Source organism: Thalia democratica, chromosome 7 (genome assembly GCF_965202585.1).
Source record: "Thalia democratica chromosome 7, ktThaDemo2.hap1.1, whole genome shotgun sequence".
Taxonomy (NCBI): domain Eukaryota; kingdom Metazoa; phylum Chordata; class Thaliacea; order Salpida; family Salpidae; genus Thalia; species Thalia democratica.
In genome coordinates, this window is record NC_139171.1 from 50,067,239 (window position 1) to 50,092,619 (window position 25,381).

At 31.7% G+C, this 25,381-nt stretch overlaps 1 protein-coding gene across 1 annotated transcript in view; it reads left to right on the plus strand.

Annotated features, from left to right (window-relative positions):
* The first annotated feature begins 4,369 nt into the window (after positions 1 to 4,369).
* LOC145841533 (uncharacterized) overlaps positions 4,370 to 25,381 on the plus strand; it is a 28,567-nt gene continuing 7,555 nt past the window's right edge. The window contains exons 1-16 of the mRNA XM_082948892.1: positions 4,370 to 4,429; positions 10,573 to 10,749; positions 11,098 to 11,484; positions 12,186 to 12,469; positions 14,093 to 14,216; positions 16,057 to 16,290; positions 17,986 to 18,139; positions 18,792 to 19,213; positions 19,381 to 19,587; positions 22,115 to 22,249; positions 22,916 to 23,017; positions 23,694 to 23,795; positions 23,984 to 24,128; positions 24,296 to 24,402; positions 24,586 to 24,682; positions 25,287 to 25,351. Of these exons, the coding sequence (XP_082805018.1) occupies positions 4,370 to 4,429; positions 10,573 to 10,749; positions 11,098 to 11,484; positions 12,186 to 12,469; positions 14,093 to 14,216; positions 16,057 to 16,290; positions 17,986 to 18,139; positions 18,792 to 19,213; positions 19,381 to 19,587; positions 22,115 to 22,249; positions 22,916 to 23,017; positions 23,694 to 23,795; positions 23,984 to 24,128; positions 24,296 to 24,402; positions 24,586 to 24,682; positions 25,287 to 25,351 (2,802 nt within the window). The remainder of the gene's footprint in view (positions 4,430 to 10,572; positions 10,750 to 11,097; positions 11,485 to 12,185; positions 12,470 to 14,092; positions 14,217 to 16,056; positions 16,291 to 17,985; positions 18,140 to 18,791; positions 19,214 to 19,380; positions 19,588 to 22,114; positions 22,250 to 22,915; positions 23,018 to 23,693; positions 23,796 to 23,983; positions 24,129 to 24,295; positions 24,403 to 24,585; positions 24,683 to 25,286; positions 25,352 to 25,381) is intronic.

Here is a 25,381-nt window from a genome sequence, read left to right on the forward strand (position 1 = left end):
TATAAGAAATATGTAGACTTACAAGAAAGAGAAAGCATAGTTAAACAAAAGCATGACATCCTATAACAAAAGTAAACGATATAGTCAAAAGTACTATTTACTTTAATTTAACAGAAAAATTAAGCAGATAGTGGTCCTACAAAATAACTAGTGTGATCTAATTTTAGATATTGTTAGCTTATAATTAAAGCTGTGATGAACACGAAAACGCTTCTTTTAAGCTGTGATAAAACTGCTAGTTTGATTGATGGTTTGTTTGCGGTTCTTGCAAGCACAAGCTGAAAAGTCTCAGAGGCATTCTCTGAAAAGTGCTACTTAATTAATGTGCTGGCATCTACCTTGCTGGTAATTGTTATTAGTCACACGTGTCGCGAATCTGCTACCTGAAATTGCATAAAGTAATAAATTAATAAGCTGGGTAGCTTTCATATAACTTTTTGTGTTTGGAAGAACAAGATAGTACTGGATTGTTAAAATGAATCGAAATTTTTAAGAGCTGATATTATTTCTGTAAGCTTTTGTTACTTTGTAATCATTTAAGTAACGGCTTAAGCATAAAGATAATTTATTGCTTTAAGTAAGTACTGTTTTGAAAGCTACAGATTTAGAAAAAACTAATTATGTAGAGTCTATAGTTAGTTTTTGTTTTGGTTTAGCGTTTTTGCGTGTTTTAAGTTTATTGAGTTAAATATACTATGTTTGATTTATTAAAAAAACATTTACCTTTTTTTTTTTTTTCTGTTGTTGTTAAAGTCATAAATAAAAATATTTTGCAAGATATTTCTTTGTTTTTTCTTAGGTTTTGTTTAAAAAGAGTTTTCACAAACTCAACAACATACATTAACAGAGGTGAAATTTAATAATACCACTCATAAAACCATTAAGTATGCAATCTCAGTTATAATTGTTAGTTGAAAATTAGTAAAACAATGAGTCATTTAATAAATTTGATCTGTAAAAAATATTTTGGGCGTTTAACTTGATTAAATTATATTCAAAAAATTACAAAAACACTCAATGTAACAAAGCTGTGGAAAATTAACTGACGTTTTTTATTATTAATAAGCATTTATTACTGCGATTAGATGCATAAACAGAAGCAAACTCTATTAACTACGGATCTGTCAAAATTTTGTTTTGAATTTTTAAGGCTGTTAATTTATATTCTTTAAATTAAAAAATTACATAAATGTGTATTTAGTGAATCTCTCGAAATTTTACTAATTTTCATTGTTTTTTTAATAAACAGTTTTTATTGCCATTAAATGCAGCAACAAAGGCAAAGCCTTTTAACTACATTAGGACAAAATTAAGTTAGATCATAGCTTCCGATGTGTTATCCCCTGAGTAGATTGACATTGTACAGAGAGGTTTATTTGTAATGTAGCTGCGGTGAAACTTAATTAAAATTGATCGCTACTACTCTAACATGAATACTCTTTCGATGGTATTAGCAAACTTTATAAACAAACTTTATTTATTTTAATGGGTGCTTTAGAGTTACTCCTTGTTTTGATTTTAAATAAATTAGTAAACTTGTTCAATTTAATTTCATAAACTGCATATTTTTTTTACTCTCATACAGTATGTTTTATTTTAAGAAAAGTTTTACTTTTGAAAAATCATAATGTAATGTATTTTAAAAAATAATTGGTAAAATAGTAAGAAAATAAATTAGCAATAAGAATTGTTTATTGTTTCACAAACATACATAGTCAAAGCTTTAATAATTAAAACTTTAAAAAATATTCTTTTTTTTTCTAAGTTAAGTGAAAAAAAAATTAAACATAGCTTTTTTATTTCAAAAAAATTAAGTAATATATTTATTCAATGCTTAAAAGTTTAAAATAAAAGATAATAAAGTTTAAAGGTGCCCTTTGAAAAAGGCAAAGTTTATATCTTAATAAAAGTATACGAGTTTAAGCATAAAAAGCTGAATTTATTTTCATGAGTTAATGGGTTTTATTAAGTTACTTTTATTATTGTTCTGAAATAGTTGTATGTTTGTTTGTTTTAGAAGGAGTTACCTTAAAACAAAAACGGTTTATTTCAAATTAAAACAATACCTGAATTTTGTTGTAAACTACTTGAACTGTATGAAGCTATTTTAATTGTGGTTGGCAAAATTTAATTAAAAACAAAAACTTTATTTTTAATATTTCTTGAACTATTAACCCTGAAAAATCTCGAAAACATGTTTAGTTTTTAAGTTTTTAATTAAAAGTTTTGAGGGCAATTAAAAGCTTGTTGAAGAGCACTCAATACGCCACCATAATTTTATAATAAGTCGATCAATTATAAAGGTGGTGCAGCTAAATAAACACAATTTTCTTCGTACTTGTTTTCCTTTGGGTCTTGTATAATTATTTTTCTTACTACTTTTCTATTGTGTTTCGAGAAAACTTTAAGATTATTTTCTAGCTTGGTTCGATTTGACTTGAATTAATTTGACCATTAAGCGCTGTTTTATTTCCATGTTAAAAAGTTTATTTTATTTTGTAGTTTTATATAGTGACGTGCATTTTGTAGCTTGATATTAGAAAAGATATTTAAAATGTAACTACATGTAATGATTTTTTGTGTTTTTTAGACAAGTATGATATAAAATATAATTCTATGTAGCTTTATTTGTAGACAGTTCATGTTTTTTTAGCTTTATGTTTAGAAATAAACATTTTGTCAAGGTTGGTGTTGTTATAGTTTAATATAAAATTATTAAACAAAATTCTTTTTTTTTGTTTAAGTACCATTATAAAAATTTTTCACAAGCATTGATTCTAACTTTTAAAATAAGCAGTTATGTAAAATGAGATTTAATTATTTCTATCGTTAAAAATTGTAAAAAAGCTTAGTTATTAACAATTATCAGTGTTGTAATTATTCAAAACATTTCAGAGGTTTTAAATTGGTAATTAAACATGAATGCAATTAAACCAACTCGTAATTAAGATTAACCTTTACAGCAATAGCTTCTTGCTCAACAGCCTAATTTTAACAACTACACACTGCGTTTCAATATATCTAGGTAATATACTTTTTTTTACTAGCGAGGTAAAGATAATTGCGTTGTAAAAAACGAGATTAGATTTGTTTGATTGAGAAGAATAAAGTTTCAAGCGTTGAAATTTAATTGCTCCAGCAGCCGGCCAGGTGTCGCTCGACAGAAAAAAATTTCTCGCGACAAAATCGTCAGTACACATAAGGAGCCTGGCAAGTCAAGAAACTTCTTTTTTGTTCGAGGCTTAAATCGTGAAGCGGAGCGTGTCGGCAGCTTGCGCGCTTTTACTCGCCACTCTCTCGAAATTTGCCGTTTTTTTCCCCTCCTCTCTCTCACCTCTCCACAGTTCGCTAATTAACGTTTTTATTCGGCCAGAAGCCGACTCTGTGCTGACGTCTCATGCGGCTTCGCGTATACGATTGCGCAGATTGTAGAGTTATTTGGAAATAACTTGTTTCTTTGTAGCTTTTGATTCTTAGTTTTTTTTTGCAGCAACTGGTTAGTTTTTTGGTTTGTATGTTTTTTTTTCAGATTAAAGCTCGTGATGTTAAAAATCTATTTTCGTATGTCTGGAAATAAACTTAGTTTGAAAGTTCAACTTCGTTGAAATATGTTGTCGCTCGGCAAATGTTCAAAAATGAGCTGAGATGAAGTTTTTAATTAGTATTTTTTTTGGTTAATCAAAAATATTGTTAGATAATAATGTAAGTGCGTAAGTTCGTAATGCCAAGGAAAGAGGAGAATTAATTTCTTTTTTGTTATTTTGTTTTCATAGTCAAGTGTTCAGTGACGCTTTTTTGTGGTTATGTACAAATTTTTCTTACAAAATAATAATGAAAAAACTGTGAATGTTATGTTTACAAAACCAAAAAGAATAGCCAGAGTCAAGATGTAAGTTTTTATGATTTTAGCTTGTGGTTGAAACCTCATGTGCAAGTTTTTTATTAATGTAATTTGCACCAACAAATAGTTTTTTGCTCAATTTTTTATAATTTTGTTGAAAAACAATTATATTTTTTTAAATTACAGTAATATGAGATTGCACCCACGAATCAATTATGTCGCTTAATTGCAAAAAGAACATATATTTTTAAAATACGCCGCTCTGCTAATTTAATTATGTCGTGATTAATTAAAAGACTACATACTCGAAAACAACCTCTTTTCAATACTTTGCTCCTTCCAATCAAATGTTCTGTGTTTTCAGAAGAATTGAAAAAGTAAAAACAGTTTTGAAGCTTTTATGACCTTCTATGCGTGCGTGCGTGTATGTGTGTTCTCAAAAGTAATTAAAAATTTTCTTATTGTGCTGTTAATTTAATTGCCGTGTATGAGAACACAGAAAGGGCAAATTAAGTGTGTGTGTGGACAATGGAAGTTGAATGGGGAGCGGATGAGAAGGCCAAGTCACAGTCGAACGCCGTTGAAAGAGTTTATCTTTAACACATTATATATATATATGTATGCAAAATTTTGCGAAGCTTTTTCTTGGTGCTTAGCTGACCGCTTCGTATCAACTTTTGCCGGCTCAAACATCGGCTTGTGCACTGCTTTTTTTTTGAAATTTTTGCAACCACGTGCTTTCTGTATGCGTTCTGAATTTTTTTGACCTTAATTTCGTAGCAACAAGCTGTAGACTTGAAAAAAACACCGTTATCTCGCGTGTGTGGCATGCGTATAACTGAAATTTAATTTACTATTTTTGACATCATCGTTTCAAGAATTAATATACTTTCACCGCATAAAAAGTCTTACAGCCAACAATAGAGCCGGGACAATTATGAAATTACGAAACACGCAAACCTTTTTTTAAACGGCAAACCAGATGCTATTAGCGCGAAATACACTGGGCGAAAATGCTTTCGGCCGCTTTGAAGTCTGGCTAATTATTTCGCATTCTCCCGCTTGCTTATCACCCGCAATCAGATGGTTCATTGAAAGTTCGCCCGTTCGAAATTTGTGTGTGATTCACGCCAGCGCACTCCTTCCTTATCAATTTGATTAAATCGCTGAAAACATTATTAACAATTACTTATAAAATTGCAAGGTTTGAAATAAAGGCACGAAGGGCTGAAAAACAAGCATTGTGCGCTCTGTGGGAATTTCTTACGTATGGGCAGTTATGATTAAATAATTGGTCGCTGTAATTGAGGTATTTCGATACGATAATGTTCTAATAGCCAGATGAACAGAGTCGTTTTTGTCACACAGCGAAAATGGGTTTTTGGAAGGCTGGCGAGCGATTACAGGCTAGACACTAAAAACGTTAATTTCAACTTTGAAATTTCGATCCTCCTTAATTAAAGCACACAAAGTAGTTTAAATGTAATATTAAAGCTATTATTTTTCCGCGAAGCGCCAAATAAATATGTCATTTATAGCAGAAGAGATGTTTCTAATTAAAGAAAAAAGAGATAAGAGATAAATCTAAAAACAGATTGAAACATTTTCAAGCGCATTAAAAAGTTACTAGCTATCGAAGGCCTTTTAAGTATTTTATCTAAAGTAGATTTATAAGTACTAACAAGAGTTTTTATAATTTTAATAAAAAGCATTAGACCAAAGTAAAATTAACATTACACCTTTTAGTTATAGAAAAATCCAAAGCTTTGAAACAGTGTTAATCTAACATAACAAGTTATAAGCTTTTTTGAGAATAATTGTTTTTATCAGTTAGATTAATTAAAATTTGTTAATTAAAGGTAAAAAAGAATCTTTATTCATTGCGAAAAGTTTTAAACTATATTTGTTTATTTTAATTAGTGGTTTGAAGATTTAAAAAACATAAATTTGTTAGGCTTGTTTTTTGAATGAAACTTTTACTAGATTGCACTCAAACTTTTAACTTTTTCTCAATAAGAATCAGCCTTAACTTATTGACGATTCGAGTGAAAAAATCGTAATTCAAAAGATAACACAAACCGAGCGAGGCGAACTTTCAATTTCGACGTTCAATCAAAAAAAAAGCAATATTTGCTGCTTTGCGGTGCAATAATCACACGACTCGCCATAGAACGCACAGGCGAGAAGGTTCGTGATTAATTCATCTTGGGGATGATGAGAAGCACCTAGCAGCAGATGCGAGGATGCCGACCACCGTGCAGCTGATCACAGCATTTTCCCACCTCTCATGCGAGCTTACTTTTTTTTATGAATTTTTTTGTCGGTGCGAGTTTTCGTTTGATAGGTTAGATGTTGCTTTCGAGTTTAAATTAAAATTTTTTGCTTACTTGTGAACACAGGTTTTTTTTTTGATAGCATGTCACTTGAACATTAAATATTAATTTTTTTATATTACGTTTTTTAGCTGAGACTGTTTTTAATTTTCAACAGCACTTAAAAGCTTTGTCGCAGAACAAGAAATAAGTTTTACTTTTTATCGTTTCGTTTTGCTTTCTTTTTTTTCCTAGGCCAAGTTAACAAACAGCTTTTGTTTTTATTTTCAGGTAATTTTGAAAATTTACATTTTAGTTTAAGCAGCCTGGCAGTTGTAAGTCATAGTTTTGAATTCCTGGCTTTATCATTATTATGTATTATTTATATTAGTTTTGCTACTTGCTCACTCTAGAGGTAGTTTAATTTTTAATGAGTGAGTAGAAAACGGCTGCAATTATACAGCACTTATGTTGTTAAAGCTGTCTTACAGTTTCTAATTGTGCTCTTTTTTTAAGGATTAATATAATTTAAAGTGTCAAGTTTTTTCACTACTGGATGTTTAAAGAAATGTTATACTTTTACAACTTAAAACGATTACAATTATAAAGCAGTTTTCATTTAACTTTAGAATATATTAAATATTTTTAAGTTTTAAAAACAGTTGACAATAAAAAATTCATTTTAAATAAAGCGTTGTCGAAACGACAATTAAAAGTAATTGAAAAGATAATAGCTTAAAATAAAGAACTAAAAATATGTTTACTGGTGAAAGTTTCTACTTTGAATTGAACAAAAATATTTTTCTTTTAAACTTTATTTACTGTTTAAAATTATGAAAAGTTTAAAAGTTTGTAGTTAAACTTACCTAATTATATGTTTAACATTTATTTTAATGCTTAAATTAAAGATAAAACTAACAAAATTAGTCTCAAAACTTGTGTGAATTTTTTAAGTTTTGATAAAACAAAGCAATTATATAACATATTATCTCTTCTTGTACATTTCTTTAACTATCAAACTTCAACACAAGAACTGAATAGTATGAAGTTAAAAAACATGAAACAAAATCATATAAGCTCAGCTTTAAAATTCTGCTAATTTAAAATTCAATTAAAGAAAAACTTATATGTAAGTTTAATTAGCTTCTTATAACACAGCTCTCAGGAGAGTTACGAAATTTAATTAAGTTAGATTCCATTTATCGGTTGTAAACGTAATTATTTGGATTTTAGCAATTTACTTGTAATTTTTTTTTTGCGAATAAGAGTGTGTTTGTTTTAAAAATATTAATTTATTCCAAGTTCGAGCTATGTTTATCATTTTAATAGATCTTAAGTTTTCCTAGAACAGTAAGTATATAAACTACATAAGAATTTGTAAATATATATATATATATATATAAACTATGCTTTAGTATAATCGTACAGAGTATATACTTTTTGTACTTAGAGTTCTAAAAATACACCTTCCTACTTACTTGGAATTGTTTTTCTAAAAATGAGTTAATTGGTGTTTAAAACTGCTTGCCAAAGGTTATGTAAAAAATGAAAACTTAAAAAGTATACAATGCCATGTTTTTAAGTGCAAATTAAAATAAGATTAGATAAGAAGTTTCATTAGCGCTTAACTAATTTAAATCTGGGGAGTTTGTCACGTTTTAATGAAACATCTCGAATAAATTGGTAGAAATCACTGAAAAGCTTTTGAAAAACTTTATTATTACTTTTAGACTATACACTTAATTTTTTTCGACAGGAAAATGTTATGCTTAATGATTATTTTAAAATTTGTATTTTTAAAATGTTCTAAAATATTTAGTATAGCTTAGCACTTTTTATTACTGCTTATAGCTAACTAATCATTCATCAACGCTTATAGATTATGTTATCATTCTGCTTTGTTTACTAAAAAGAGGACTAAACTAATATTACTTTATTAGGAAAGTATAATGAATTTGGAGAATTTATAAATTAATTATGTTGTTTCTGATTAATTAATTTGGAAAACAACGATATAAATCTTAAAATATGTTTTTTAACAAATAAAGTTGGACACTTAATCAACGCTAACTTGATGAATTAGTGTTTATGTACCATAAAAATTCTTATAAGTTTTATTATAAAGTCGTAGCTGTATTTATATCAGACTAAAAACGAACGTTTAGCTACGAGTATAAATTTATTATTTATAACAATTATGACAAATTCTCGTTTTTACAGCTGTTAAAAACATTGAAAACTTAGCTTTCTGCTTTGAGGTCGGTATTTACTAATTAACATGATTAATTGTTATTGGACTTTAAAACGGTTTCCTTAATCACATTTAATATTTTATCCAAAGCAGCGTGTTTGCGCTTAAAAATGCGCACAAACCACACAGTAGGCTGGGAACATAAGCTAAAAAGATAAAACGTAAACTAGTTTTGTGAAAATTATCTCAGAAACATACGTGTATACGCATCCCTTTAGTATTTAAGGTGATTAAAAAACTAATTAACTCGAAATTAATTTTTCTTAACTTTTAATCATGTACAAACGGTGGCTTTATCTTGAACTTTGATAGCTGGCTGTCTAATATAATTGACCTCATAATTTAAAACGCAGATAAAATAGGTGGTCAGGATAATATGTACTTAATAAAAATTGTTGGTGTGCCCACGTAGGTTTTACACCCAACAACTAGCATATTGTTAGAAGGCCGCTTACTGATTATTTGAAAAAAAATATTTTTTAATTAAAGCTATCATACTTACAAACCAATTTATGATACAATTTTACCTCGTTTTTTTTTAACGTACGTTTTTACAGCAATTTGGCAGTTAACAAGTAGTTATTTTAACATATTATGCGAGAGGTTTGTGCATGCATGTAAAATTGTATTAGAGGAAGTTACATTGATTACGTCTTCGAAATTTTTAAATAAGTTCAATCACCGGTTAACGTGCCTACTTGTCTTTGAATTTAGTTTCAATGCGCTCGGTGTATTTTCAGCAAATATTTTATTCGCTCAAATTACTTTTTATCTGCAGCATCTCGCGCATTACTTGTGTATTAGCATGAGAAATTAAACGCGCTCCTACAAATAATGTTTAGCTAAATTGGTTGTTTTCAAATTACGCTTAATTTGAAAGTTCTTGAGTTTGTGACTGTAATAACCCGTAGCAATAGTAATTGAGAGTCTATTTGTTAAAATTACACTTAGTTCTTGTAAGAAGCATTTTAACAAATAAATTAGATTAGAATCTCATTGGCCGACAATTACCAGGGTCATCGGGCGAAGTTGCGGTCATCAAATTGCCACATCAAGCATGCTGCATTGTGATGAAAAGTAGCGGTTCGCTTGAAAGGTAAAAGCTTTTCGCACACAGTAAGTGAAGCAGTGGCGTTTTGTTTTTGTGCTCCGAACGTGATCGGATAGTTTTAACCAGCCGATTTGCGAAAACGCCTCTCTCTAATCGGGCGACGGCGACACAAAGTTTCAGATGGGGGGATGAAAGGAATAGAAAAAACAAGATATCGTTATATTTTTTCAAAGCGCTGTGGCAATTTAGATACGGCTGTTTCTATCGGTGTGCGAATCGAAAGATAACTTTTTTTTCAAAGCAATCAGCCCGATTTGCCGCTCATGATTTCTGCTTAATAATTGGACTTGCTGGTAGTTTTTCTTGTTGAGCTGTTTGACGACCGCCTTCAGTTAATCTGCAGATGCCATCAGAGTGTGGGTGAGATCTGCTCGGCGCCTTTCATCTATTTACAAACTGTTTATTGATTTAGCGACGAGAGAGCGGCGAGCGAGGCGGGAAGAAAGGAAAGTTTCAGAAAAAATCAAAAGCGCTCGCCTCACGTCCACGGAATACTAATTTGAGAATAAATATTTGTTGCTACTTGTTGTGAGCAACACAATTACAAAGTAGATGTCTTTTTGTTTTAATTATGTAAATTTTAGTATTTTAAAATTTTTTAGTTAAGATAAATAACTATACTTTAGTTATAGAAATTTTTAATTTTTTTTTAATTTAGTTAAAAATAAGTCATTTTTGAATTATTTTTTTTAGGTTTTTTTGACGGTATTACCTTGAATAGCAGTAGTTCAGTTGTGTTTTTTTTTTTGAGAACTTTTTAAAAATTTCAGCGAAATTCTTAGAAAGCGCCAATTATCAATTTTTTTTTCTTTTCACTGCCGAAGGAAACAACATCCGTTTGATGAGAACGCGGCTTTTAATTTGCAGTTGAAGACCGGCGTTAATTTGCGTCCAAATGAATAAAGTGCAGGCTGTAATCACGAATTAACCTGCATAATGGCTCGCAACAGTTCAGCGTCTTTTTTTTTTCACTGTGAACACACCACAGCACCATTTCACGCTTGAAAGGGGCAACTAAGCGGTGTGTAAGACTTGAAATTAACCTGGCTGTGTGTAGCAATATTTCACTGTTATTAACGTGAGAAATTCGTCGGGAACAAAATGCGAGTTTTCAGGTTGCGCTTCAGTGTTTGAATTTGTTTTGAGTAGAGATGATGATTGTTGTGAGCTCGGGTTGTCAGCTGAATTGAAAGGCAAGGTGGTTTTTAGTTGTGAATTATTTTTAGCGGAAAAAGTTAGTACAGTTACTTAAATTTTAGAAATAGTTTAAACAAGATTGATTTTGTTTTGTTAAAATGTTAAAAATGACTAAAACTATTCTTAGTTTCAGTTCAAATTTTGAGCTGAAAGTATAATGCTAAGTTTTTGTTTTAAAAGCAATACAAGTTTCATTATTGAAACACCTTAGTTAAATAAACTAAAATTTATTTAAGATACACAAAGACAAACTTAATGAGTTAACTAATGGTTGCTTGCTTATTAAAATATCACTATTACCTTACATTTATTGAATTCATTTGTTTTAGAAAACCATTGAAAACTCCACGTGGCTTGATAAACTTTAAGATATATAATCCAACAGGACATAGATTTTAAAAAGCCACTAAAGTCAACGGTTACATGCAGAAGCGACTGCAACAAACTCAAAAGCCATCCAATCACAGAAGATAAAAACTCGTTTTCGCCCAACTTCGATCAGGACCGCCTGAACCACGAAACCGAAATTATTTTGGACCGGACCAGCAGCCCAATGATGACGAGCTCGCAGCAGGTGCAGTCCACGCAGGCCTTCAACTCGCACCTGCGCTACATCCAGCAGCAGCAGATCCAGCAGGAGCAGGGGGCGCAGGGGGAGGGGGGAAGCACCATGTCCCCGCCCCTCAACATGCAGGCGGCGGCGGCGATTTTCACCGCGGCGGCCCACAACAGCAGCCTGCATCAGGTGCAGGCTCAGCAGGACCGCGAACAGGTCAGAATAAAATTTTGTGTTCGGTTTTTAGTTCACTTATAATTTTTAATGATAATTATACAAAACAGTAATTAAATCTTCATATCCTGAAAATTTTAAAATAGCTACAGTTGATTTTTATTAGGTTATAAAGATTGATTTAAACAACTGGTAAAAGCAGTTTTATAAAACATTCTTATATAGGGCAAAGTTTTTATACTTCTAGTTTATTACAAGCATTATGCTGGGAATTTTTAAGCTAATTAAAAACTAAAAAGTTATACAAGGAATTTTTAATAAACAAAAACCAATTAAAGGCGCCCGATAGCTCGATATCCGGAAACAGATTGCTCTAGCAAAAATTTGCCATTTTACGTTAAAAACATGAGAAATTAAAAAGATATAACTAAATAAAAAGTTTTACGTCTTAATTTTAATATAAAAAATTGTCATAATAATGTTTATGTTTAAGTTAAAGTAAATAGTATAATCTATGTTTATTTTATTTATAATTATTAAAATAAGCATACTTTTTTTGGTTTAAAAACTTAAAGGGCTTAATAACCCCTAATCGCCATAATTCTAAAACTATTCATAATAAATAAAGACGCACTCAACAATGACCTTGAATTTCTATTTTTAATCCCTATATGTACCGTATTGCGGATGCTCAGCACTTATTTATACTTTATAAACCCTAAATTGCCTTATCAATTGGGTAGACCTCGCCGCCGCAGCTGAGCCAGGCAGCGAACAGCAGCAGCAGCAGCAAGGCGAACTCCATGGAAGTGATCAGCAACGTTTCGAAGGAGCTGAAGAGCATCAAGATGAGCATGATGCCGGACACGCAGATCTCCATGAACCGGACGAGCGGGTTCGAACCGATGGACGTCACCGCCTCCTCCATGTACCTCTCCAACATCGCCGCCTCGCAGTCCCACTTCCAGTCGCGCAACTCGAGCAAGAAGCTGAAGTGCCCCAAGTGCAACTGGCACTACAAGTACAAGTTTGTTGGACAATATAAAAATATAAGAGATTATCTAAATATATATATATTACTTATATAAATATATACTACTTATTAATAGTAATTTAATGCATAACAAACTACTGATTAGCTAACAACTTTTTATAAAGTAAAATATATGTTACGAATTTGTTTTAATATTCTTGTTTTATAGTTTTGGTAAAAATATTTGTAATCTAAGCTTTAAGTTTATGATACAAGCAATATATAAACAACTTTTGTAAAGGTCAGATTGGTTGTCTTTTTTTAGTTCAATGTGTATTTTTAAATATCATAGCTAAAGTAATACTAATTTCATAAACAAGCTGCAACTGCCTCCAATCAATAATAAAATGAAGTAGAAAAAACTTCCAATACATATCAATTATTTCTTTTATTAAGGAAAATAACGCTTTTAAAGGCATTTGTAAGAGCAAGTTAGAAATCGATTTGCTTATTATTGTCGTATGGCTCAATAACAATGGCAAAATACCTTATATTTGTTATTGTTTGTTAAATAGAAATATGGTATAGTCAAGCATTCAGTTTGATCAATAATAATTGAATGTTTTAATTCTTGCTTACTTTTTGTTTTATTATTTATATGACAACCTTATTATATAAGAAGTTGGTAGCTTAAAAAAATGTAAAACTATAAAACGAAGTAAAAATAAATCGATATTTACTTATTTAAGTCGTCAGGTGTAATAAAAAAGTACAGATCTATCTAAAAAGTAATTGTTCTTAGAAAAATAATTGGTCATTTAAACATTTTGTTCACTAATGTTTAAAAGATTTCTTAAAGAATTTTAGGTGCATAGATTATGTAGATTGTTTTCTCATTTAGGGATTAGTTTTTAAATCTATAATTTTAAGTACCTTTGATACAGTTAGGCATTAAGATAGCAATTTAGTAATTACTGACTTATTCTCATTTCTTAAAAGTGTTTTTCATAAAATGAAAACTTGTTTTGTATGATAATGTTAATATAAGTATTATTGTAAGGTCATCTCATACGCAATGCTCAACATTTTGTTCAAACAAAGTGCTTTGAATTCAAACCTTTCTAAAGCTGTTCAGCATTAAAACAGTTAATCTTCAGTTTATAAAATATGTAGTTTAATTAAGCGTTTATCGAGAGCAAATATTTAAAAGTCAATTCGTGTTGCTTAATTGAAATTTTAAATTATCGATATAAGCGTGACCTCCAGGGTCAAATGTGCATGTTAACTGCGTCACTTTCATTATTGATGCTGAATCAAAATAAGTTAAAACAAAAGTTTCAAAAATTAAGGTTTAATTAGTTTATTTATTTATTATAGTTTAAATCATAAGCAGATGGTAATTTTACGTCTAAGTATAAACCTTTTTAAACTTTTAAACACTATTAAAAAACTTCACTTAATCGTGAACTATCAAATAAAACCAAACTCTAATATTTATCTTTTTAATTTAAGATAAACAACTTAGTACTTATCTAAAAATTAACAAAAATGTGTTGAACAATTTCTTTAGTCTTATTAGTAATTTGTTGCGTTAAAAACATTTTTTTGCGAAATTAAAGCACATACCGTTGTTTCAGCTTAAAACAAATTTAAACACTCAACAAGTGAAACGTTCAGGGAAACACTGGAGGCGCACATGAAGGAGAAGCACGCGGACGAGAACACGGACTGCCACTACTGCAACACCGGGCAGGCCCACCCCAGACTGTCCAGGGGCGAGAGCTACACGTGCGGGTACAAGGTTCGAACTGCTAAAAATAAAAGTTAAAATAAACAAACTGCCGACATTGAGTTTTATAAATCTGAAACACTTTTAAAAGTTCATTCGGGTTGACAACAAAAATGAGCTGTTCGCTTAAAACTTGACCTTAAATGCTGTCATACATATACAATAAACAAAATTTGAGGACATTAAAATATAAGATTTCCACTGCACAGCAAACATTAAAACTCGTTTTCGGCAGTTTTAAACTTTAATTTTAAGTCGACCAATTGTCTAAAAATTAAGAAACCGCCAGTTTCAAAATACCATAATTTTCTCTTAAAAATATATTATTTAAAAGCCAATTTAAGCCGTCCCAGATCAAAACTCAATACCTGTTTAATGGGCTCGTATATTATTCAACGAATTCTCCACTTCATGCATATTCTGCCTTCGCAAATGAACACATTTTAGCTGTTTTTTTCATAATTGGCTCCAGCGGCGAAATTGGGTGTTGGAAAAAATTGTGAGTAATGTGTCCGTTACTCGCTAAAGACTGATGAATTAAATTAAAGTAAAGACGCAAGAACAAAAGAAAACGAGTTAAACGGCGTTGATAATGATGAGCAAATGTGGAAAAGAGAAACAAAAGTGTACACAGGTAAGCAGTTGCGAGCCTTCACTGACAGCTTAAATTAGCATTTGTGGCAACGGTCAACTCGTCAAAAGAAACTAGCGGCTATTTTCCACTCGTCGTTGGAAATCTTCACAAAAATGTTCTTATTCCCGTGTATTGTCTTCCGCATCGGTCTCAACTTGCACTTGTTAATTGTGCCTCTTTGTTCTTTTCTCAAGTGCGGAAACGGTTGTTTGTTTGTTGAGTAACCTTCTGTTGGCTAAATAGCATCAACGAGTTCCATATTTAGATTTTAAAATGTTTACACTCTCGGCAACTTTCAATAAGTTTAGAAATAGAAGAAGTTTATAAGCCAGTTAATCCAATTCAAAACTTTAATTTTGATAAAACGACAAGCTTAAACAAGTTTAGTTAGACAATACTTACATAGAATTTCACAATTTTTCGCATTAAATTATTAAACACTAAAACTTCTTTAAGAAATGTATTCTAAAATACTTAAAAAGGCCTAATAAACAATACTTCTAATCTTAACTGTTTCTTTGTCCCGAAAAGTTTCAAGAACTCAAAATTAAACTTCCCTGTTAATAATGTATTAGGAACCAGAGTTTGAAAGTTTCAAAGTTCAAAAACAAACCAACCGTTTCTGGCTGGCATTAACATGTAAACAACTTTAATCCACCACTGCGCACCAAAACGGTGATCTGAGTGAAATTGTTTAATTAATAATATGTCGCTTCGCTGCGCCGTTAAAGCCCAGGCAGATCTACTTGCAGTGATGCGAATAATTTTAATTGCAAAAAAGTATCCCATCGGTCCCGACGGCCGGTGATCGAAACGAAAAAGAAAAAAGTGGATTCGCTCGAAAATGCATGGTTTTTTGCTTCGGCGGCTAGGAAGACGAATGCCTTTTTGCTAATTTGCTTCGATTTTGATTTGTTACTAATCGAATTTACAATTGATTTTGCACCTGCTGATTTTTGACAACAAGAGAAACGTTCTGCTTTCTTAATTGGACAACTGAAAGTGGTTACTAATTACCTCGAAGAAATTCGAAGATGAATAATTAATTGTTTGTAAAACGGTCATTTCGTTGTTGCTAATTCAAACGTCTAGCAGTTAAAATTTAAATCTGCTGTTGTTAAACCAGTTTAACAAAAAGTCGAGTTTTATTTCTTATTCGTTAAAATTTATTTACTTTATAAGATATTAAACATATCAATAAAAAAAATATTTTTTTAGCCCTACCGCTGCGACGTGTGTAACTACTCAACGACGACCAAGGGCAACCTGAGCATCCACAATCAGTCGGACAAGCACCTGCACAACGTCAGGACCATTCAGCAGAGACAGGCCCAGGAAAGCTTCAGAAAAAACTTCCGCTTTCAGCAGCATCAGCAGCAGAGCGGCTCGAAGGTGAGCGATCCTTCCGCTGCGAACAAAAGCGCCTTTGACAGCGATTCCGCCAATGAAAAGGTGAGTTTTCTGATTGAAAGTTAATTAATTACCTATGTTGGATGCATTGACTGTATTGTAATAAAAAAGTTTTTTAGAACAGTTTGCAAAAGGTTATACAAAAAATTCTGAAGTAAAAACGTATTTAATAATAAAAAAAATATTAACTTAAACTTGGTATCTTATCATAAACGATCATACATCATTGGTTAAAAAAAAATCAAATTTATTAAACCAACAAACTTTTTGTAATATTTTCTGCAGTAAATTAACTTGAAAAATTTTTAGTAATGTTTGCTAGGACACTTTAATTTTTTTATTGCTAAAAATGCTTTAAGTTTTAAAACTATATAATCATTAAAACAAACATTTGATTATTTAAAATAAAAAATTTCAATTTGAAACAAGTTTAGTTGCTTTATTGAGCCATTAAAGATTTAAAGATTAATTGTCAAGCTAAAGCTAGGTGAAAGACTTAAGTGTAATTGAAATCAAAGCAAAACTAAGCAATAGTCAGAAGTCTTACCATCGAAACACGATTCTTGTTCGATATTCAATTAACGATTTTTAACTACTGATTGAAACTTTACTTTTAATTCCTCTGTAAACAAAGAAGCGGTCAAGCTATTACTAAACAATATTTCGATTAATTTGTAACAAAAGTAAGCCAGATGAAAAACTAGATTTAGTGAATTAACGAAACTAATTCGCTTTTCATCTATCACAATTAACTTTGATCTATGCATTGTCTTTGGCATTTTTTAAAACTATTAATCATAAAACTGTTTTAATTCACCGTTGGAAAACTTTTATGGCAAACCATTGTATGAGTAAACTATTTATACCGACATTAGCCTATTTATGAATAATTTATATTTGCTCTAACTTTAAACTAATCAAAAATGTAATTTAATAACTTCAAATGTGACCTTGCAGAGCACAATAAGCATGTGCCAAAAGTTTAAACAAGAGACGCTACATAAGCTATAACAATAATATTAATGTCAAAGCAAAAAAAACATCTTCGGCTAAAATCAAACAATTTCCTAGAAAACAGTTTTTAACAAGGTTATCATTCAGCAACAAAAATAAAACCAATTTTGATTTGTTTTTTTCTTAAAGTTAAACAGATTCGCACACAAAAATTAAATCATACATGTTTACTGAAATGTTAAAAATAGCTGGCAATATTAGTCTTAAAGAATGATTAAAGCAAAAACAGTATTAAATCGTTTTAGTTTTGCTTTTGAGTAATTTTTCTCCTACGATTAATTTAGCTACAGTTTTTAAGTAGGATATATTCAATAAAATTTTAGGTTTAATGTTGTTTAAGCCATACGTTTTTGTTTCATGAGTAAATACGTCTCAATATATACACAACGTAAATTACCTTTAAGTTGAATGATAACATTTTGCCTTAAACGTAGTGATTTTAACGGATTTTTTAACTATAACGTTTGAGAAAATCAATTTTCAAAAAATCCAAGATTGATTAGTTGAGACAAACGTTTAATTAATTTTGATTTTACTCTAAATGTGTTTCTTTTTTCTATTAAAGTAACCGAAAATATTTCTTTTAACTTGAATTTTTTTTTTTAATTTTTGGTTTTGTAAACTTTTTCAAAATACTTAGAATTATATGGTATTGTGGTATATATATTTTCTTAAATTACAAGTAAAGTTCAAACAACAATTTAATTAAATAAAAAATTTCAGAGCTTCACTACTGGCTCAGTAGTAGCTTCAATTGAAAATAAAGATTCCAGCGAAAGTTTACACGCAAGAAAAAGAATTAAAATTAGCAATGGAAAACCGAATCCCTTAGTAGCAACTCCCAACAAAGTTTCTACGCCTACCATGCCCTCAAATTGTAAGTTTATTCTTTGTATTGCTCTGTAAAAAATATTAAACAATCTAAATAAAAATTTTGCTAAAATATTAGTTATTTTTAACTTTAGTTCATTATTATCTGTTAATAAATTTCTAAAAAACAAAAAAAAATAATATAAGGTAGCTTATAGAAAGTCTACTTAAACCTTTTGAAAATAATTTCTCTGACTACTAGCTATCAAAAAATGAAATGTTTTTAGAACAAACAAAAGCATCTTCAAGCTGTTGCAAGCGTGTTTTAAGTAAAACAAACTTTAAATAGCCGTAATGAAAGCCTTGATTTAACGCATTTCTCACTCATTCTCATTGTTGCCGAATCAACTATCAATGTGTGTGGCTTCTTTTCGCAAGGTGAGAAAAATGCGTCAATTATTCAAAGCTCGCCGGCTAAACATACGTGAGGACTGGCGAATCAGGGGACGCAGTGTCAAACATGAGAAAATTCACACGCGAGCACACCTGTTCGTCGTGTTTTGCCCTGTCACTTATAATTGTGTTTTACAGCTCGCACAGAGAGCTCCTTTTTAATTGAGAAAGCAGCCGTGAGCCGAGAGCGCAGCGACACCTGTTACACTATTTTAATCAAACCCTAGTTTTGTTTATTCTTGCATCATCACGTCAAACCTCCGCAGGTGGCAACCCGCTGGTGCAGGCCAGCGCGCTGACTCAGTTCTTGCAGCAGATCCAGCAGAACAAGCTCAGCCAGTTCCACCAGAACCAGTCGGAAAGTTCTCAGAGCCAAGATCAGGACCAGCAGCAGAAGCACGACGGGTTCCAGCAGCGGCTGGAGGCGCTGACGCAGCAGCTCATTGCCACCCAGCGGCAGAACCAGATCCAGCAGCAGCAGCTGCAGCAGGTGCTGATGGCGTACAACCAGTCCATGCACCAGCTGCACCAGAAGCAGGGAGGGATGCAGCACAGGGGAGGCTCCCCCATGTCAATGCAGGCGGTAATGCAGAACCCTCATCTGTACCACATGCACATGATGAAGAACTTCGGCTTGGTGCAGAACGGCTTCAACTTCGCCCACGCCAACGAGGCCAGAAACGAACTGGTTGGATTTTTTGTTTCTTTTTAGAATCAGTCGTTTATTATTTTTGTCTTTACACCAATCAAATTAGAAAAAATCGTATACTATACATTTGAAAAAATAGTATGATAATTAAGTACTTACTCAGTAATTTAAAAGCTCAAAATATTCTTGACATTTTAACTATTTAGCAGACATCAGTGAACGACCTGAACCGCAGATTCGTCTTCACTTGTCACATTTGCCTCAGCTTCGGCACTGACGACATTTCCGCGTTGGAAGCCCACATCAGAAAGCCGCGCGCCTTCGACACCACGTACGACCCGAACCGCAGCGAGTGGACGACCAGGCTGCAGGACGACTCGTTCTACTGCAAGCTGTGCAAATACAGCACCACTGTGAGTGGATTCGTCATTTCAATACTGATAAACATTTATGTAAAAGTGTAAGACATTTTCTAAAGCTACAATGTTTATACTACTAAAAAATGTTTATTTTACCTAAGTTTATGTGGTAAGTTAATTAATTTAAAAAAATATTTAGTAATTGTTTTTGTCATCTTAAACGGTTAAGTAGTTTAGCTGTGCTAAGTAAATAAAACGCTCACGTTAATGAGTTTAATTTTTTATGACTGATGAGGTACGTAGCGAACGCAGGCAATAATTAAAACACGGAATATTTAATACCTCTGTACGGCATTCGTAAGCGTTTGAATTGTGTTTGTGATAGATGACAGATGCTTCTCACAAGGCAATGTCAAGAGCTTAATTATTCACGCCTTACAGCTATTTCAGATGGTACACATAAGCTTGCTGCTAATCTAATTGGCTTCTGATCAAGCTTTTCACTTAACGCTGAGCGCGCGGTGCGAGGCTCTCTGCTCAACTACAAGACCTTTGAGAAATGTCGTGGCCATTCTGTGTTAATCGTGTTTAATTAGCTTACGTATTAAAACGGGACAAAGCATTTGCCGTCTGCTCAAGAAGTGTTCCTTGTTAAGTGTTTTGTTGGAAATGCAGAAGTTAGGATAGTACACCATAACAACTAGAAGATTATGAATGAAATCGTGCTATATTTTTGTTATTTAATGTGGAGTCGATTTACAATGTTATCTAAAATAAAATCATACTACAAACTGAGCTCGGTTTTCCTTTAGTGCTGTGTTGTTTGCCTAATCAATGCTAATTACAAGTTGTTGCATCATCGACAGAAGGTAAGTAGAGACGTTTCTAAGCTGGTATTTATTTATACAAAAGGATGTGTTTAAAGTAATTAAATGGAAAATTGTTGTAAAACTAGAGCAGCAGTAAAGAACTACAAATCGTTAAAATTCACATAAAGGTTTATGATATTGAGATGAGATATACAAATTATGATTTCAATATAATTAAAGTCAAAATATACGAGTGTTAAGTATTTTTGCATGCTGAAAATTTTAGGTGGCTTTTATTGAATTCAGTATTTCATACCATAATTGAGCTTCTTTATAATAACTTTATGGTGGCTTTTAAAAAAGTCTTAGCTTTCGAGTAAGTCGATAACTTTATCTGTTAAAACGCCACAAGTAAAGTAAACAACTAAAGAAACCAATTGCTTTCAATTATATTATTCTTACTTGTTGAAAACTTATACGTTTTAATTTAAGGCGATTATGTACATCATACCTAAAACTATTTTCATTTCATTTCACCCTTATCATCTCACGGCTATCTTAAGCTTTTTATTACCGGGTGATATAAGGGACAAAATTGTAGCAGTATAAGTGCAATTGTTGTTTTTATGTGCACAGTAATTGCTTTTGTTTTTAAGATCGTATACTAGTTGTATTATGTATTAACTAAACTTTAACACATGAAACTTATTTTTGATAAGCTTTAAATTTATAAAATCGGTTATAAACTTTCTCAGCTTTAAATTGTTTTACAAGTTGTATATATAAAGTTTTGTTATTTTAATTAATAAAACTTTCAAGTAGTTTCTAAAAAGATTTTTAATACCAAGTACTAAACTTCTTTGAAAACATCACTTAACTACTAACACACCGGATGCGAAGGCGCTTGTAACTTTTAAACATGTTTAAGTTACAACATCAATTTTTGATAAGCAAAAATGTCACTTACACGCATTTAGTTTGCAAAGGAAAAAAAAACGAATTAGCACTTTATCTCCGCTACACATGTTTCCAGAAGCTTTTTAAACTCCATTCAAATTCTTCAAGCAGATTTCAATCTGCCGTGTTTCGAAAACAAGCAAAAAGTTTGCTTTAGCTCCCGCAAATAAGATTTTAAAAATTTAAACATGCCCCCTTAACAAGAGTGTTTAGGGGTTGCCGAACCCTTTTGATCACTTACATTAAATTGTGTTGTGCGACGTTTGCTTTCTTCATGTAATTGATCGCTGATCTTGTACTTTCTGATGACGAATTCATGAGATTGATACCTTATCTTGTGGCGTTCGCTTGTATCAACATTCAATTGAGTTTTCTTCTTTCATCAATGGCGCGCCGCCCGTAATTCGTTTTTTGATGTCTTTATAATTTTTTGAGTATTATGCGATAGCTCCATTATCATCGCTCTGTGTGCCTAACAACCGCCAGCTAAAAAGCATCATAATGCGACCAACTCAAATGCGTGTGTGTATTTATAAAACAAATTTCATACTGATGCGGCACCGCGAGAAAAAGCACTCGTGTTTTCTTTGATGAAAGTTTTATTCGTTTAGTGACGTTGACACTTGAAATAATCAAAATGCTTCAAGTTAATCTTGTTATTGTTATGTTTTAATGCTTCAGAACTATATTTCTTAATATTTTTCTTAATGTGACACTCATATTATGGTATATGATTATTAAAAAAAAATATTATTACATAACCATGATTTTTCTAAAAAATTTGACTAAAAAACATAATTTTTTTTTAATTGCAGCTCAAAACTAATTTCAATCTCCACTGCAAGACTGAAAAGCACTCGAACAAAATCAACATGATAAACCATGTAAGGGAAGGTGGCGCTAAGAGCGAATGGCTCATACCTTTTGCAATCAGTGGAAACTTGAATCCGGTAGGAGAATTGTTTAATTATTTTCGTTTGAAACCGTAATTTATATTAAACATTAAGCATTTTTTTAATATAAATCTCAGTTTTTTATACCGACAGGAAAAGCGCAAACGCAAAACAGTGAATAAGAAAAGATCAAGTTTTATTTATTTGCTATTGATTATCGATTAATTACCTTCAGAAATACTTAATTTTATTTTGAATTAAACTTTATAAAGCTTATTACGTTCTTAATCATTGGAGTAATTATTTCCGCCAACAATTTAATACGTTTGTTTTTTGCTTTGCCATACGCTTTCATTTCTATTTTCTGTTGGCCTTCGCATGACACGTTTAATCGCAATTACTTTAAAAGCAAGTCAATTACCACTGGTTTAATTTGCTAAGAGGATTTTTATCGCGTTTTCAAAAAATTCCTTATATTTTTCTTGTTGCCTGCACGATTGGATTTCATTGCGGCGACCGATAAGACGACAGCAGACTCAAGCGAAATTAAATGCGCTGCCACTATCCTGTTAACCTTTCTTTTGTTTATAGAATTTTTTTACTCGTGTTTAAATTAAGTTGTTTCGTTCTTACGTTGATAATCACAACTTAGTCGAGAGTTTGCAAGAATTGAATTACACGTTTTATTGAGAATATTTTTTTAATTAATAAATTAATCAACAGATTGCGACGTGCAACGTGTGCAGGTTTCCCGCCAACACTCTGGAGAAGCTGAAGGCTCACTGCTCGTCCGAAGGCCACTGCACCTCGCTGGGAGTTTGCCGGGTCAGTTTGCAGTTAATTGCGCCCTTTGATGCGCCGCCGCTATTGTTCAGCGCATGCTGAAAAGTCCTTCCTTTTCTTGCGAGTCCAATTTCAAACGCGTTACGTCCCAAAGTTTTTAATTTTCCGTTTGCAGCATCTAATTGCGAAAGAGTAGCCGCCGGTAATTGTTTGATGACCTTTTCATAGCAGACACAATGCTGAATTAAGAACAAAATTAAGTAATTGCCGAGCGCATTTATCATACACCAAGATATAAACTTCTTGCTGAAATTTCAGGCGCGTTCGATCTGACAACGCTGGCAATTTAACAAGATATCGGCCCACTATCAGCAGCCACTCTCATCTATGCGCGATTGCAAACTTCAAATTATGAAACGTGTTGCGTTTTATTGAGGGCGAAATTTCGATGGGTATCTTTCGCGGCGACCTTCTGTGTCGGCTGAAATCAAAGGGCCGAGTGGCGAGTCTAACAATTTAATGCTAATAACCGTAAAATCTGGCTGGCGGCGCAACTTAAAGTGTTCTGATTTGGTGATTAGCCGGTGGTCCTCTGTGGTGACAAAGTTAGGCGCTTTATTTTGATGTTTCTAATCTGGCAAAGTTATTTTGGTAGCAATTATAAGGGTGTGCGGGAGTTTTGGCAGTGTTAATTTTTTCTTATGTTTTGTTTTTGCAGATTCTCGACAACATGATGAAAACTTACCCGCTGAGATTCAACGTGCCAAAGAATGTCGCGCTGAAGTTTGCTTGCAACGTCTGTGATGACTTTTCAACTACTGTGAGTTAAAGAGCATAAACAATAATTTCTTAAAATGTATATTAGTTTAAAACAAAAACAAACAAAATGCAAAATCTAGTTCATTTTTCAGTTCAGTTTTGCTAGTTTAACTAAAAAGTAACTACTACCTATCAGTAAGTGTTTCTTACTTAGTTAACTTGGTTGGTAAACAAACACATACTTTTTAGTTTGTCATCGAAGTGTTTCAACATTTAAGCGATGAAAAGCACACAATGAATCAAGTAAAATCCAAATTCAATTCAAGCTTCAGATCTGGTAGCATTACAGACATAATAAGCATTCAAGAAGTTGATTTAAATTCTACAAATGAAGGTTTTTTTACCAAAAAATTCTTAACTTATATTAAGTAATTTATCTCTTATTAAACCTAGTAAAGTCACATTACTTAATTTATCTTTTTTTTTTATGACGTTATGAAGTTAAAATTATTTTAGTGTATTCTAGCAATCACTACATAAAAATATTGATTACTTTTAAAGAAGCATCTAATGTTGTTGATTCACCAATAAGAACAAGTGAAGCGAATGTTGAACAAATGAAAAACAACAAATCGGATACTACTTCAAATACAGCCAATCAAAACTTGGTAAACATTTAAATTAATAAATATTATCTCTATATAATAATAATCTACCACATATTTTTATAAAGCTTGACTTTAAAGAAACTAGTTTTTATATTTTAAGTAATGGCACAAGTTACTAAAAATTTATAAGTAGTATATAAAAATCACTTTGTTTATATTTCGTTTCAATAAGTCTTTCTGCAGGATTTCAATATGATGAGTATTTGCCAATCTCTGTTTTCTGAAAAGATGAAATCTCAAGCGATTAAGGAACAAGAAAGTCAACACAACTCCACAAACGGTAAAAACACAACTTTACAACCAAAATTAACTTTAACATGTTTTGTTCTGCGTAATAATAATTTTTCTAAGAGAAAATTAAAAGGTCTAGCAGCTTGCAGCAATTTTTCTTTGTCTTTAATGAAATTTAATTCGAATTGCGCGTTTGAAAGCGAAAACAACGCGAACGCATAAAATAATTTGGGTCTGGTAAGAAAGAAACATAATCAAATCTCGCTTTTTGAATTTAGAAAGGAGTTGACAAATTGCACGAATGACAACATAAGAAGCGAGCTACACACATTATAATTCGGTTACAAATTCATATTGACGAATGTCATTGTTTCCCTTTGTGTGTTTTTGTGCGCGTTGGCAATAATTATTTTAGTGGCAAAGCTCAACTTAGCAGCGAGCGCTTAAAAGACTTTCGATGTGAGGCGCGCATGTATATAGAAGAGCTTGCTGCGAGCGCAAAAGCTGTAATATAATCGAATGAGGTCCAGTAAAAATGTCGATATAAATTTATACTTAGCTGCTTGTTACTTTTGCCGGCGAGTCAATCAAAAGCGCAGAGCGAGCTTGCACAAATGAGCTTTTCTGTTTTTTTATTTGTTTTCATTTTGCAGGTGAAGATTCTCAGCCTTCGCTCAACGAAAGCAAAGTCGCCGACTTTAATAAACAAGATGCTTCAGTGAGTCTTTATTTTAGCTACAACTTCTTT